The sequence below is a fragment of the Schistocerca piceifrons genome, chromosome 8 (genome assembly GCF_021461385.2).
Source record: "Schistocerca piceifrons isolate TAMUIC-IGC-003096 chromosome 8, iqSchPice1.1, whole genome shotgun sequence".
NCBI lineage: Eukaryota > Metazoa > Arthropoda > Insecta > Orthoptera > Acrididae > Schistocerca > Schistocerca piceifrons.
In genome coordinates this window covers 135,588,916-135,605,679 of record NC_060145.1, presented here as the reverse complement: position 1 = coordinate 135,605,679, position 16,764 = coordinate 135,588,916, and the positions used below count along the sequence as shown (strand labels likewise).

Genomic DNA, 16,764 nt, shown 5'->3' with positions numbered 1-16,764 from the left:
AAATTCGGAGTAGGTATTAAAATCCATGGCGAAGAAATAAGAACTTTGAGGTTCGCCGATGACATTGTAATTCTGTCAGAGACAGCAAATGACTTGGAAGAGCAGTTGAACGGAATGGATGGTGTCTTGAAAGGAGGATACAAGATGAACATCAACAAAAGCAAAACGAGGATAATGGAATGTAGTCGAATTAAGTCGGGTGATGTTGAGGGTATTAGATTAGGAAATGAGACACTTGAAGTAGTAAAGGAGCTTCGCTATTTGGGGAGCAAAATAACTGATGATGGTCGAAGTAGAGAGGATATAAAATGTATACTGGCAATGGCAAGGAAAGCGTTTCTGAAGAAGAGAAATTTGTTAACATCGAGTATAGGTTTAAGTGTCAGGAATTCATTTCCGAAAGTATTTGTATGGATTGTAGACATGTATGGAAGTGAAACATGGACGGTAAATAGTTTGGACAAGAAGAGAATAGAAGCTTTCGAAATGTGGTGCTACAGAAGAATGCTGCAGATTAGATGGGTAGATCACATAACTAATGAGGAGGTACTGAATAGGATTGGGGAGAAGAGGAGTTTGTGGCTCAACTTGACCAGAAGAAGGGATCGGTTGGTAGAACATGTTCTGAGGCATCAAGGGATCACCAATTTAGTGGTGGTGGTGGTGGTTAGTGTTTAACGTCCCGTCGACAACGAGGTCATTAGAGACGGAGCGCAAGCTCGGGTTGGGGAAGGATTGGGAAGGAAATCGGCCGTGCCCTTTCAAAGGAACCATCCCGGCATTTGCCTGAAATGAATTAGGGAAATCACGGAAAACCTAAATCAGGATGGTTGGAGACGGGATTGAACCGTCGTCCTCCCGAATGCGAGTCCAGTGTGCTAACCACTGCGCCACCTCGCTCGGTACCAGTTTAGTATTGGAGGGCAGCGTGGAGGGTAAAAATCGTAGGGGGAGACCAAGCGATGAATACACTAAGCAGATTCAGAAGGATGTAGGTTACAGTAGGTACTGGGAGATGAAGAAGCTTGCACAGGATAGAATAGCATGGAGAGCTGCATCAAACCAGTCTCAGGACTGAAGACCACAACAACAACAACAGTGTAATTTGTAATTAATTAGTTATTAATAATTCCTTAGTAAATATAAAAGTGACAAATGTTATTAATGTTCAATGTGACCACTGTTGGCTGCACGGCAAACATCAACGCAGAAGCCAAAATCGTCACACACACGCGAAACCGTATCTGCTTTTACTGACTCCACGGCAGCAGTGCTCCGGTTCCTCAGATAGTTCAGAGTGGTTGGTAGAGGCCGGACGTAAACAGCTTCCTTCACAAAACCCCATAAGAAATAGTCACAAGGAGTGAGATCAGGAGATCTCGGTGACCAGAACTGCAGAGCCAGGTCCTCAAGTCCCATGCGGCGGATACAGCACTAGGGAAGGGAATCATTCAAAAAGCCTCGTACATCACGAGCCAATGGAGCGGAGCTCCATCCTGTTGGAAAATGAAGTCCTGGGAATCTTCCATAACTTGCAGGAACAGCCATTGTTCAAAAATGTCAAAAATGGTTCAAATGGCTCTGAGCACTATGAGACTTAACATCTGAGGTCATCAGTCCCCTAGAAGTTTGAACTACTTAAACCTAACTAACCGTCACTGACTTAATCTGCAGCTGACCAGAAGAAGACCGGTATATTCTGCGTCTTGTGAAAGAATGGAGCGTAACGAGATCGTAACTGCTGTTCCACACACATCTAAGTGCACAAGATTTCTCCAAATGCGCGCATGTCGGGGAGCTTGGCACCCCTTATCGGTGTGTAGTAGTAGATATGAAAGTGTTGTGATGTAATAGCAGACAGTTAAGAAGAACAAGAACAAGCACAAGAAAGAGGTGGTTTTTATGCATAATGGAGTTCCAGACGGATGGAGTTCGAAGTATTTTACGTAAATCAATTCTAATGTATTGTTCTAGTGTCTGGGATTAGTACCGGGAAGCTATTGGTATGAGAGAACATAAACACATGCACTCCTAAGGCTATGCGGTCCTGTACTTAAAACAGGCTATAATGTCTGATCGTTGCAGTTTCCGACCTATTTGTCGTGTGGAGTGCAAGGCTGTTAATATTCCAATGTAAGAAATATATTTCCAATGTATGACATTCATGCTTCTTGGCGGTTTCTCTACGATAAAATATAGTGACAAACTGTAAAATGAAAAAAAAATCTACTTTCTTAAAACATCGATTCTGTGTGATACATGCATAATATAGGTTTCCAGAGGTGTGTAGCATCCACTGTTCACATCAGAAATTATACTGTGCTCGCATCATTCCTATGTAAAATGATCGTTAGTAATGGAGAATACCTCTTACAATGAAACAGGTAAACGCATAGCACTGTCGTTTGACATGTGAAATTACACGCCATGCCGCCATTAATTCTGTGAACAGGACATCTGTCAAGCAGATGTATACACGAGGATTGCAGTGCCTCACAAACACCTGTCACTACTGGTGGCATGTTCGGTGGTGTTCTCTGCGATACATAGATGGCCCATGCTACACGATGGAAAGATTTTGATTCTGTGTGAAAGGTGTTTTATGATGGAATTGCTTGTGCAATCAGAATGAAAAAAAGCGATCGATTTAATTACTTCTTACAAGACCTGCATCTTCCCAGACAGCAGGGAATGATGACCAAGAGAATTCCAATCCCTGCAAAGTAATTTTTCTTATATGTAGACAATAAACCCTTGAACTGAAACTTACTGGCAGATTAAAACTGTGTGCTGGACCGAGACTCGAACTCGGGACCTTTGCCTTTTGCGGGCAAGTGCTCTACCATCTGAGCTACCAAAGCACGACTCACGACCCGTCCTCACAACTTCAATTCGGCCAGTACCTCGTCACCTATCTTCCAAGCTTCACAGAAGCTCTCCTGCGAACCTAGAAGAACTAGCACTCCTGGAAGAAAGGATATTGCGGAGACATGGCTTAGCCACAGCCTGGGGGATGTTTCCAGAATGAGATTTTTCACTCTGCAGCGGAGTGTGCGCTGATACGAAATGTCCTGGCAGATTAAAACTGTGTGCTGGAGCGAGATTCGAACTCGGGACCTTTGCCTTTTGCGGGCAAGTGCTTTACCAAATGAGCTACCCAATCACAACTCACAACCCATCCTCACAGCTTTCGTGAGTCGTACTTGGGTAGCTCAGATGGTAGAGCACTTGCCCGCGAAAGGCAAAGGTCCCGAGTTCGAGTCTCGATCCAGCACACAGTTTTCATCTGCCAGAAAGTTTCGTATCTGTGCATACTCCGCAGCAGAGTGAAAATCTCATTCTGAAAGCCGTGAATTTCCTGCCATGAGATCCTTCCTCTCCACCACAGAGCCACCAGTTTCCAGGTAGGGGAGAGGAGGGGAGAGGGCGGATGGGAGGTTTATCAGAGGAGGAGAGGTTAATTAATTGATCGATTTAACTAACCAGTCAATCAGGCTGATAAGAGTGAAAGGGGCTATTTGAATAACTGAGACCTGAAAGTGTACCTGTACCAGCGAGGGGGAGGGAGGGGTGGGGGGGCGTAATCGATTTCCTTAAAACTTCTTTAAATAAATAAATAAACTATATTCAGAACACTGCCAGCAACCCCATAAATTGTTTCAATAAACAATATTCCACACTTTGTCTGAATTGCTTGAACAATATTCCATACACTGCAACCGATTTCCTGACAAATTCTTTAACTAATTAAATAAACTACATTCCATACACTGCCACAAATAATTAAACAATAAACTGTACACTGTCCAGATTAATTAAACAATATTCCATACACTGCAATCGAATTCCCCCTTAATGACCAATCAATAGTCTTTTTCTCACCAAATTCCGGGAGGGGGAGGGGTGGGCGCTAAGAAGGGTCCCAGAAATCAGATTTACTTAATTGATTGATTTAATTAATTTGTCACTCAAATTGATATCAAAAGTGTGCTTGTATCAGCGAGGGGGAGGGTGGTAGAGTTTGACGTTCCCTGAGAGGTTGGGTGGGAGGTATAGGAGTGGGTAGGTTGAGGAATTGTCGATCAAACGGAAGGGTCACTGGGCGAGGGGGAGGGTGGTAGAGTTTGACGTTCCCTGAGAGGTTGGATGGGAGTGATAGGGATGGATAGGTTGAGGAATTGTCGATCAAACGGAAGGGCCCCTTAGCAGAACAATAGGTTAATGACCTGTCACTCAAAGGAGAACAATAGTTTTGCCCCTAACTGCATACCTGCTCCTAATGTAGGCAAACCGCACTAACGAAATGCATAGTTCGTCGCACTACTAGTAGATACTGGTGGTAAGCCGAAAATGTCAGTTTATTCCGGTCACCATCTGTCATTCCCACGCACCTGCACACCAAGCAGAATCGTTCTAGGAAACCAGACATATATTTATCACTCTAATTACAACTAAATATTACGATTACAGCCCCAATATAGTGATTTTTGACAATGAGTAAAGTGTCAAAACAAGCCTCCTCCTGATGGGTGTGGCTCTGGAACTATCAGTATCTATATCCTCCTCATGACTGGACATAATTTTCTAGATAACATTTTCTGCTATCGATGCACTGAATCGCAGTCTCCCACATCAAATCTGTACCTCCCTTATGACAGGAAATAGTCACTTTCTTTGCACATGTCAGAACAATGGTCACAGTAACTTCACACTCCAACATATACTTTATAAGCCTGCTGATCATAACGAATCTACCACACATCCCATATTAAGTACAAAACTTCGACCATAACTGAATGCAGTTGACACTGAACATAGTGAGAGAAAGTCCCCGATGAACGGACATGCCGTATTTGTTTTTGTTGCGAGTGGTACCAGTGTGTCTTAGGAAGAGAGATGCATTTGTCTTATAAGCGACCAGTTATTAAAAACAGATCACAAGAGCTACTGTATGTTATTGTCACCCTGCATAAAAAGCGGTCTTGGTTCTGCAGGGGGGCACAATGATATCCATGTAACAAACTACACAAGCTGTGGTATGTTATTGCTTGTGAATGAAGTGGCCTTCCACACAAATACCGCGACATTGAGTATAAGTGTGATCACTGGGATGTATATTAACAGGCCAAAAGCGAAGGTGCACGTCGCTGACGGGGTAAGCTCGTAATAAAATAACGACTCTCATCGAATTTAGAAAGTGACTCAGCTAAGCAACGTGGTTTTAAGGAACTCCCTCATTCCGCTTCTAGATATTTCTCATGCTAACAAAGATTATTTGTAATTCACTCTATCTCAATGCAATGTAGGCAGTGTAACAGAGGTTCTGCGATGTATCCACTGGGTTATCGGAGAGGGAGAACGATGGTTGAGTGAGAATGATCACATGCAGTAGATAGCGTCCTATGTGACGAATCATTTAAAAAATGCAACGCTAGATTGACATCATAAGAAATGTACAATATCCTATGACCAGGACACTGGCTTTTCAGATCTATAGTGTTACACTCTGGTAGATATGCTATCTGCATTTTGGAATCAAGACCATCTATTCAACCACATACTTACGTTGGATCCTGTAGAGAAGTCTTTTAATGATTACAGCCACTAGTGAATCATATTTAAGGCATTCTTATATCTCGAAACGAGTTCACTTTATCTGCTAAGGACTCCATACAGCAAAAGTCCAAAGTGGTTTTAGACAGTCTCTCTGAATCTTGGAACTGTTCATCAGTTCCTCCTCTGTCCTCCTTGCAGCTTTGTCCATGTGATAGTCCCAATTTAAGTCAGAACTGAACCGAAGTCTGAGAGAGTGATATCTGCCACCTTCTGCCACCCATGGAGAAACAGGATAAGCTAAGTTAATGCGACAGGACCATGTTTAGACCACTAAGTGGAAATGGGAACATGTTGCAGCTCTGCGAACTGTGTACAATGCGTAAGGACAGCGCCAAACAAAGCTTTCTCCTGCAGTTGTAATTTACTACTAGGCTCATCTGTTTGCCCTGTGCAGGACTGTTTAGGTCTTTTAAATCCTAACAAACAGTATTTACAATGTGCTTCGCTATACTCTCCACCAATCAGAACCATATCGTTTCAGCTAACAAATACCACAAAAACAGTTGCTGCATGTTTTTTAACAACATTTTACTGTATGTCAATTGAGGTAATAGAGATACATGCAAGCTCACTGCTATCTTTGATGCTTTCCTGGAAAAGAGAACCATCTGCCTCTAAATTGACTTGCATGTAAGTTAAATGATGACTGAAAGTGGATGGAGTGATCGGTTGAGATGGGGACATAACAAGGTATGATTTAATGGTAGTCTGATGACGCATTCTAGAGAGAGGGAGGTGTTGCTGCAAGCCACTTATCATGCATTTAACCATGTTTGTTGTGTCAGGGTGTATCAGTTGTGTGGTAGAACCTGCATTTGACTCATATCAACTGCATGTTCTGTGTGTGACTTAAAGCACTATCTACCTGCGATCGTTAACCCCAAACCTCTTCATACTACAGCCAATTGAGGAATTCCACCTCATGTGCTCTCTGGTGCTGGTGTTGTGAACTAGATCAGTTGGTCTCCAGGCCTTAAGGTGAACACACGAAATTTGATATTCCCGCCAATTAATTCGAATTTCCTGCCATTTCTTTTTAATTTCCTGCCATTTCTTTTTAATTTCCTGCCATTTCCTAGGGGGTGGATTTAGGTTAGTGGAGGTAGAGCCACTGACATACTTTGCCACCAAAATTTGAATTCGCTCCATAATATGTGCGAAATTGCCACATCTATGCCCGCCGTCTTGCATCCACCATCTTGAATAAATTTAGCAACAATGCAAAATGGGGTGATGCCTGGTTTGTTCCACTACTCATCACAACATAAAAACAGGCTGCACATGTGCATTATCAACTCAAACCATAAAATATACAACATCACAAGCCGGCGCATCCACCATTACCGAGATACAGCTGAAAAATAGAAAGCCGCTGCCATCACCTACCAACGATAACATTTATTTAAAGCGTGATGCTCAGCGCCAACCACACTACCCTCTGTCATAAAATCTTTGAGAAATTCTGGTCCTTGACCATTCTAACTTAAAACTACCTCTAAGCTGCAATCTGAATGGAAATAGCATGCGTAAATCATATGTCACTAGCTGAAATATGTTTGTGGCTACTGGTGAAACATCTGATGTGCATGTGGATGAATTTATAAGGTTATAAAGTTTGTTTTATCGTTCAACTATTTTAAGTTTAATGGTAAGTTTTATGTACAAGATAAAGGTTTAGCAATGGGATGGCAGATATCTTCTTGAATAAGAACGAAACAGCTTTTTTTAAAGATAAATGTTAAGTACAGTTCCAAGATATGGATGAACAGAAGACACGTTGATGATGTTTTCATAGTATATCAGGGGTCCAAGGAAAAAATAAATGGGTTGATGAATTACTTCAATATGATGCTTAAGGACATAGCTTTTAAAGTAGAGCATGTGCAACCAGGAGTCTTAAATTATCTGGACCTGAGGATCGAGAATAAGAATAATAAGCTCGAGATACGGATTTTTAGGAAACCCACGTTCACAATGGCGATTATTGGTAAGCTGCCCTCATAAGCACAAATAAGCATTTTTCAAAAATTTTTCATTTTTCAAAAATTAGCATTTTTCAAAAATGGTATGCTACCCTCATAAGCACAAATCAGCATTTTTCAAAAATGCGATGCACAGGACTAATTCCATACCTCTAAAACTGGAAAACAAGAAAGAAGAAATGAAAAACCTTAAACAAATAGCGGTCGAAAATGGCTTTGAGTTGTGTTTGAAAGGTCGGTTGGATGTAGTAGTTAGGCATGGTAACCAGAAAAACGGCAAAAATCCAAAGAAATATAGAGTCATGCCATATTTCGATACCATCTCACAGAAATTAGCGAGATTTTTTTAACAGGAAAGGGGTTAGAATTGCTTTCAAGATGAACAATAAATTATGACAGAGGCTGAGCATAAGATGGACACAGATAAGACTTAGATGAGGAAATCGAGAATGAATGAAGTAAAATGTCAGGATTGTGCAGTGAGATACGTGGGGCAGACGGGACGCAATTTTAAAGTTACATTTAAAGAGCAGAGTAATAGAGAGAACGGTTCGTCAGATGCAGTAAAGCATATCAAGAATGAGCAACATTCGTAGGGGAATATAACAGAAAGAATGACGGTGGTTGCTATCAAATTTAGACGAGGTAGAGATTTGTTATGCCTAGAAGTAAGAGTGCATCTCCGTTTTAAATGAGAGGGAGGAAGTGTCTGAAGGGCATTTCTGAACACGCGTTAGCAGTATCCACCTTAAGAAGCAGCCACCAATATATTTTACCTAGTGACATAGGAATTACGCATGCTATTTCCGTTCAGGCTGCAGCTTAGAGGTAGTTAGAATGACATAGGGACAGACAGGCATTTCTCAAAGATTTTATGATAGACGGTAGTGTAGTTGGTGCTGAGCAGTAGGCTGTAAGTAAATATTATCGTTGGTAGGTGATGGCAGCGGCTTGCAATTGTTCCTCGGAAACGGTTGATGCACCGGCTTGTGATGTTTAATGGTATGTGGTTTTAAGTTGTGAGGGGGCCTGAGGCATAAAAAAGTTTTTAAGGTAGGTTATAACACAGGACGTCTGTAACCCTTATTTGTCTGTCGGTATAAGGAGGATTGTTTTATCGGGTTTCCTCGCTTTCTAGCATTTGAAAGCGGGGTAATGTTGTCTCGAAATATGTTGTGGGAATGATCACACGATTGAAAATTGTGCTGAAAATCATCTATATTGCTTGAATAACAGTTGTATGATGGCTTCACATCGGTAACCTACAATAAGCTTGTCCGGCTTCTTGTGAACTTTCGTTTGCAGTAAGGGATCATTAACAGGTAGGATTGATGGAGGGCATAGAAAAAGTTCAAGTAAAGTTTCTTCGTTTTTTATTATTATGGAATGGAAATAGGACAATAGTCTCGCGGACATGTTACGGGATTTGGAGTGGCAGTCATTCGAATATATGTCGTTTTCGTTGCAGCGAGATTTTTTCGAGTGAGACCTCCTCGCAGAGTTTAAATCATCCACCTTCTCCTCCGAACGTCAAAATATTTTTTTGACGCCCACCTTCATAAGGAGAAATAATCATCGTGATAAAATAAGTCAGAGCTTCCACGGAAAGATTTACCTTTTTATTTTTTCCTTGCGCCATTAGAGAGTGGAAGGGTAGAGAAATAATTAAAAGTGATTCTATAATCCTCTGCCAAACACTTAGACGTGAATTGCGGAATAATGTCGTAGGTGTTGATAAGATGCTCATCAAACGCCAGTAGCAAATGCTAATAGAGAGGCATTGTGCACTATGGAGAGGTGAACTGTCAAAATTCTGAGATCGTAGAATGTAAGGAGATTCAGGCAACTTATTACTTTCGCCCAGATACAACTCGCAATATGACCATGACGTGAAATTAAAGCTTATACAAAGATTTACTTAGAGATGTTCATCCCACACACCATTTGTGAATACAACAGTGAAGAGGAGATATAATAATTGTACTAGATATTACCTCTGCCACACAACAAGATAGCTTCGAAATATAAAAGAAGGTGTAGATGTAGATCGTTTATTTCGACACATATTTTAGATGCAGATGTAGATTTTCGATGTAGAAATAGATTTTTGACGTATATACAGATATTTTGTGGTTTTTATGTAGATGTAGATTTTTGATGTAATTGTACACTACCGGCCATTAAAATATCTACGCCACAAAGAAATGCAGATGATAAACGGGTATTCATTGGACGAATATATTATACTATAACTGACATTTGATTACATTTTCACGCAATTTGTGTGCATAGATCCTGAGAAATCAGTACCCAGAACAGCCACCTTGGTACGCCTGGGCATTGAGTCAAACAGAGCTTGGATGGCGTGTACAGGTACAGCTGCCTATGCAGCTTCAACACGATAGCACAGTTCATCAAGAGTAGTGACTGGCGTATTGTGACGAGCCAGTTGCTCGGCCACCATTGACCAGACGTTTACAGTTGGTGAGAGATCTGGAGAATGTGCTGGCCAGGGAAGCAGTCGAACATTTTCTGTATCCAGAAATGCCCGTACGTGCATTATCCTGCCGAAATGTAGAGTTTCGCACGATCGAATGAAGGGTAGAGCCACGGGTCGTAACACATCTGAAATGTAGCGTCCACTGTTCAAAGTGCCGTCAGTGCGAACAAGAGGTGACCGAGACGAGTAACCAGTGGCACCCCATACCATCACGCCGGGTGGTACGCCAGTATGGCGATGACGAACACACGCTTCCAATGTGCGTTCACCACGATGTCGCCAAACACGGATGCGACCATCATGATGCTGTAAACAGAACCTGGATTAATCCGTAAAAATGACGTTTTGCCATTCGTGCACCCACGTTCGTCGTTGAGTACACCATAGCAGGCGCTCCTGTCTGTGATGCAGTGTCAAGGGTCTCCGAGCTGATAGTCCATGCTGCTGCAAACGTCGTCGAAATGTTCGTGCAAATGGTTATTGTCTTGCAGACGTCCCCATCTGTTGACTCAGGGATCGAGACGTGGCTGCACGATCCGTTACAGCCATGCGGATAAGCTGCGTGTCATCTCGACTGCTAGTGATACGAGGGCGTTGGGATCCAGCACGGCGTTCCGTATTACCCTCCTGAACCCACCGAGTCCATATTCTGCAAACAGTCATCGGATCTCGACCAACGCGAGCAGCAATGTCGCGATACGATAAACCGCAATCGCGATAGTCTACAATCCGACCTTTATCAAAGTCTGAAACGTGATGGTAAGCATTTCTCCTCTTTACACGAGGCATCACAACAACGTTTCACCAGGCAACGCCGGTCATCTGCTGTTTGTGTATGAGAAATCGGTTGGAAACTTTCCTGAAATCAGCACGTTGTAGTTGTCCCCACCGGCGGCAACCGTGTGTGAATGCTCTGAAAAGCTAATCATTTGCATATCACAGCATCTTCTTGCTGTCGGTTAAATTTCGCGTCTGTAGCACGTCTTCTTCGTGGTGTAGCAATCTTAATTGCCAGTAGTGTAGATGTGAGTCGATGTAAGTCGCCACAGAAGGTGTTCTCCTTTGCAGGCTTTCGCTGTACGTCAAACTGTTCGGCCTAATGGGCGTAACGTGGCTGATGGAGATCGTGTCGTGGGCAGTGGGCGGGCCTGACTACGTGTGGATCGCGACTGACCTGGTGAACGTGATGCGGCCGGCGTTCATCTTCTACATCTTCTGCTGCAACCGCACCGTCGTGAGGCAGCTCCGCAGCAAGCTACCCGGCAGCTGGCCCTGCGCACTTGCGCCCTCCCAAGGTACAGAGCGGCCAAAGCACGTCGTCACACACAACTTGGCAGACCAATATACTTAAGCACCGCTTGCCTCATGCTGTAGTAATATAAAGAGAGTTCTCTAAATTATATACCTATTTGTGCATATCTTTCACCACTAAAGATTAGATCCCACAGATCCTCTCTTACACCTAACCAATCACCTTTCAACATTACAATATATATTGCACATGAGCAATATACAGTGATGAGCGAAAACTTTATGATCACTTGCTTAAAACCGCACACATTTGAAATGCAATACTTTTGCTGTTTTGCGTGTCCTTAGGGGGTTTCCGGAGGTATGTGGCACCTAATATTTACGAACAGATCTCGCAGTTCCCGATAATTACCGGGCGACGCCTGATAGCATAGCAGATGTGTTGCATAGGGCTCAGATCATTCAAAAGCATTTCTTAATTTAGATACGTTGCTACACTGTCGTTTGTGACAACAGCAACGTTTAAACACTACGGCTGCACGAGGAGAACACGACAAGTGCCATAACTTGATTACGCAGGAACTTCGCTGAGTGGAAGAGGAGTAAAAAAAAAAGAAAAAAGAGAAGCAAATATTTGTCTGGGCTTATCCCTAGATACTCGACCGTTTCTCAGAAACCGACGCTCAGAGTTTTAGAGATACTTTATGTTCCTTTTATCAAGAAAATAATTTAGCAGAAAAGATGGCACAGTGACAAGCGTCGCAGTTTTACTTTTCTACATCTACATACATACTCCGCAATCCACCATACGGTGTGTGGCGGAGGTTACCTCGTACCACAACTAGCATCTTCTCTTCCTGTTCCACTCCCTAACAGAACGAGGGAAAAATGACTGCCTATATGCCTCTGTACGAGCCCTAATCTCTCTTATCTTATCTTATCTTATCTTATCTTTCCACGAAATATAAGTCGGCGGCAGTAAAATTGTACTGCAGTCAGCCTCAAATGCTGGTTCTCTAAATTTCCTCCGTAGCGATTCACGAAAAGAACGCCTCCTTTCCTCCAGAGACTCCCACCCGAGTTCCTGAAGCATTTCCGTAACACTCGCGTGATGATCAAACCTACCAGTAACAAATCTAGCAGATGGCCTCTGAATTGCTTCTATGTCCTCCCTCAATCCGACCTGATAGGGATCGCAAACGCTCGAGCAGTACTCAAGAATAGGTCGCATTAGTGTTTTATAAGCGGTCTCCTTTACATGTGAACCACATCTTCCCAAATTTCTACCAGTGAACCGAAGACGACTATCCGCCTTCCCCACAACTGCCATTACATGCTTGTCCCACTTCATATCACTCTGTGATGTTACGCCCAAATATTTAATCGACGTGACTGTGTCAAGCGCTACACTACTAATGGAGTATTCAAACATTACGGGATTCTTTTTCCTATTCATCTGCGTTAATTTACATTTATCTATATTTAGAGTTAGATGCCATTCTTTACACCAATCACAAATCCTGTCCAAGTCATCTTGTATCCTCCTACAGTCACTCAACGACGACACCTTCCCGTACACCACAGCATCATCAGCAAACAGCCGCACATTGCTATCCACCCTATCCAAAAGATCATTTATGTAGATAGAAAACGACAACGGACCTACCACACTTCCTTGTGGCACTCCAGATGATACCCTCACCTCCGATGAACACTCACCATCGAGGACAACGTACTGGGTTTTTTTGCTCCCCATGTTCGATACCCGATTATTGTTTTTATTTTCGTTTTTCATTTATCTATCCATGTCCGTACGAGATTACTACAAGAATATTTTCCAATGTATACTGAAATAACGTTGTCCTTATTCGTCTACTAATTTTATGTCTGATGAATAACTTTCTAAAAAAATCAATAAATGAACGAGAAAATTATTTTAAATTGTTTTCAGTTTAATTCCTGTAGCGTATCTTCATTCATGATCAATAACAGGCGCCAGTTTTCGGTAAAGCGATCCGCTATGCGTGGTTTGCCACGAAGTTATTGCGAATGCGTGAAATCTTCAACAACGTTAATGATTTTTCTTTCTCTAGGTGAGATTCGTATGAATATATGCTACTGTGGCAAACTTCCCTTCACACGTGGTGTTTGGAATGTTTCTGCGATCAGTATCGTCCTAGGGAATGCAGCAAATGTTCCTGTAGAATAAACATAAGCATAAACTATAAGAATTCATACAAGAACTGCCGTAAGGACGAAATATAGCAATATGAGATTTTAAAAAGATTGTAGCTCCTGATATTACCAAACACTTATCATATACAACAAATATATCATATACAACAAATATATCACTTCTAAGTTGGTCGTAGGTTCTGTTCCAAAAATGAACAGCATAGAGACAGAAGCGATGACACTTTCTGCAGGACCTGACCATCATTTTGCAGGACAATGCTCAAGCGCAAACAGTGCAAGCTGTTACTGATTTGTTTGACTGATGGGTCTGCTAAGTTCTGTACCACCTACTTCAGTCCCCTGACTTAAGCCCTCGTGAGTTCAACTCGATTTTTAAACTGAAAGAAACACTTCACGGCATTCGCTGCAGAACTGCTACAAATTCGTCGGGCAACAGACCGCGACGCTCGAACTGTCAACACAACTGGCACTGCTAAAGAGTATTCAACGATTTCCACATCGCTGGCAGCGGGTTATACACAATGCTGGTGACTACTTCGAAGGTCAGTAAAACTTTGAAACACGAACTATTTTTTACGAGCTGTAAATAAATAGTTGCCACTATTAAAGTTCCAAACCTCGTATCTTCGTCTTGCAAAATCGATTCAGATTTTGAAGCCCTCACACATCATCTCACCAAGTGCAGACGACAGTTTTTAGCCCTACCAACGTATATTTTTTATGAATACTAGTGTTCAAAACTACCATGTATCATAGCTCGATGAAACCTGGACCGTAGAAATAACTGCTATAGTGTAATACAGAATGTACACTACTCGCCATTAAAATTGCCAGAATAAATGCAGATGATAAACGAGTACTCATTGGACAAATATATTACACTAGAACTGACATGTGATTACATTTTCACACAATTTGGGTGTATAGATCCTGAGAAATCAGTACCCAGAACAACCACCTCTGGACGTAATAACGGCCTTGATCCGCCTGGGCATTGAGTGGAACAGGGCTTGGATGGCGTGTACAGGTACAGCTGCCAATGAAGCTTCAACACGATACCACAGCTCATCAAGAATAGTGACTGGCGTACTGTGACGAGCCAGTTGCTCGGCCACCATTGACCAGACGTTTTCAATTGGTGAAAAATCTGGAGAATGTGCTGGCAAGGGAAGCAGTCGAATGAAGGGTAGAGCCACAGGTCTTAACATATCTGTAATCGTAAATTCAGGCAGATTGTAGCGCAGTCGTTAGGCATTTATACAGGTTAGTTCATACATTCTTTGCGTTATCTAGGCTCGGGCTTGGTTTCAGTAACTGTTGTTCAACAGCGATTAGAATGGACAGGGACTGTGATTGCTGTGTTCGGATGAGGGCTGAGTTGGCATCCTTTCGCTCACAGCTGCAGGCGGCACTGACTTCGGTTGCGCAGCTTGAGGCTGTTGCCAATGGGCACCACTGTGGGGAGCCAGACGTGGGTATCACGGGGATGTCAACCTCGTCCCATCTGTTCCCAGATCGTTCTGACGCTGTGGTTGCTCCGATTGCGTCCCGCAGTGGGACTGAGCCCTCGCCTGTGGTTGATTGGGAGGTCGTTCCAAGGCATGGCAGGCAGCGAAAGACGTCCCCGGAGGCTGATCAGAAAGCCTCCCCAGTGCGTCTGACAAACAGGTTTCAGGTACTGTCTCTGGCTGAGCCAGATGCAGCTGTCTGCCCTGTTTCAGAGGATGATTCTCAGCCTTCAAGGTCCGGGCAATCGCAGAGGGTGGGCTTATTGGTAGTTGGGAACTCCAATGTTAGGCGCGTAATGGGGCTCTGTAGGGAGATGGTGGCTAAGGAGGGGACGAAATCCCGTGTGCACTCCGTGTGCATTCCGGGTGGAGTCATTCCTGATGTGGAATGGGTCCTTCCGGATGCCATGAAGAGCACAGGGTGCGAACAGTTGCAGGTGGTGGCATATGTCGGCACTAATGACGTGTGTCGCTTTGGATCTGAGGAAATTCTCTCTGGATTCCAGCGGCTATCTGATCTGGTGAAGGCTGCCGGTCTTGCTTACGAGATGAAGGCAGAGCTCACCATCTGCAGCATCGTTGACAGAACCGACTGCGGACCTTTGGTGCAGAGCCGGGTGGAGGGTCTGAACCAGAGGCTCAGACGGTCTTGCGACCGTGTTGGCTGCCGATTCCTTGACTTGCGCCATAGGGTGGTGGGGTTTCGGGTTCCACTGAATAGGTCAGGAGTTCACTACACTCAGCTGGCGGCTACACGGGTAGTGGAGGCTGTGTGGCGTGGACTGGGCGGTTTTTTTAGGTTAGAAGGCCTCGGGAAAGTACGGGGTGGGCTGCAATCTCAAAGGGTGCATGGCAAATACAGGACGTGCTTGGATCAAGGAACAGTCGGAATTGTTGTTGTAAATTGTTGTAGTTGTGCTGGGAAAGTCCCTGAGCTTCAAGCGCTAATAGAAAGCACAGAAGCTGAAATCGTTATAGGTACAGAAAGCTGGCTAAAACCTGAAATAAGTTTTGCAGAAATTTTTACGAAGTCACAGACAATGTTCAGGAAAGATAGATTAGGCAGAATTGGTGGTGGAGTGTTTGTGTCTGTCAGTAGTGGTTTATCTTGTAGTGAAGTCGAAGTAGATACTCCGTGCGAATTGGTATGGGTGGAGGTTATACTTAACAGCCGAACTAAGTTAATAATTGGCTCCCTCTACCGACCCCCAGAGACCGATGATATAGTTGCTGAACAGTTCAGAGAAAATTTGAGTCTCATAACAAATAAATACCCCACTCATACGGTTATAGTTAGTGGGGACTTCAACCTTCCCTCGATATGTTGGCAAAAATACTTGTTCAGAACCGGTGATAGGCAGAAAACATCTTCCGAGATTGTCCTAAGTGCTTTCTCCGAAAATTATTTCGAGCAGTTAGTCCACGAACCCACGCGAATTGTAAATGGTTGCGAAAACACACTTTACCTCTTAGCCACAAACAATCCAGAGCTAATAGAGAGCATCATGACTGATACAGGGATTAGTGATCACAAGGTCGTTGTAGCTAGGCTCAATACCGTTTCTTCCAAATCCACCAGAAACAAACGCAAAATAATTTTATTTAAAAAAGCCGATAAAGTGTCACTAGAAGCTTTCCTAAGAGACAATCTCCTTTCCTTCCGAACTGACTATGCAAATGTAGACGAGACGTGGCTCAAATTCAAAGATAT

At 43.2% G+C, this 16,764-nt stretch overlaps 1 protein-coding gene across 1 annotated transcript in view; it reads left to right on the top strand.

The window, feature by feature from the left end:
* The window catches only part of LOC124712131 (probable G-protein coupled receptor Mth-like 3), a 262,497-nt gene that overhangs the window by 238,409 nt on the left and 7,324 nt on the right, over positions 1–16,764 (top strand). Inside the window, exon 10 of the mRNA XM_047242430.1 lies at positions 11,167–11,393. Coding sequence (XP_047098386.1) covers positions 11,167–11,393 — 227 coding nt within the window. The remainder of the gene's footprint in view (positions 1–11,166; positions 11,394–16,764) is intronic.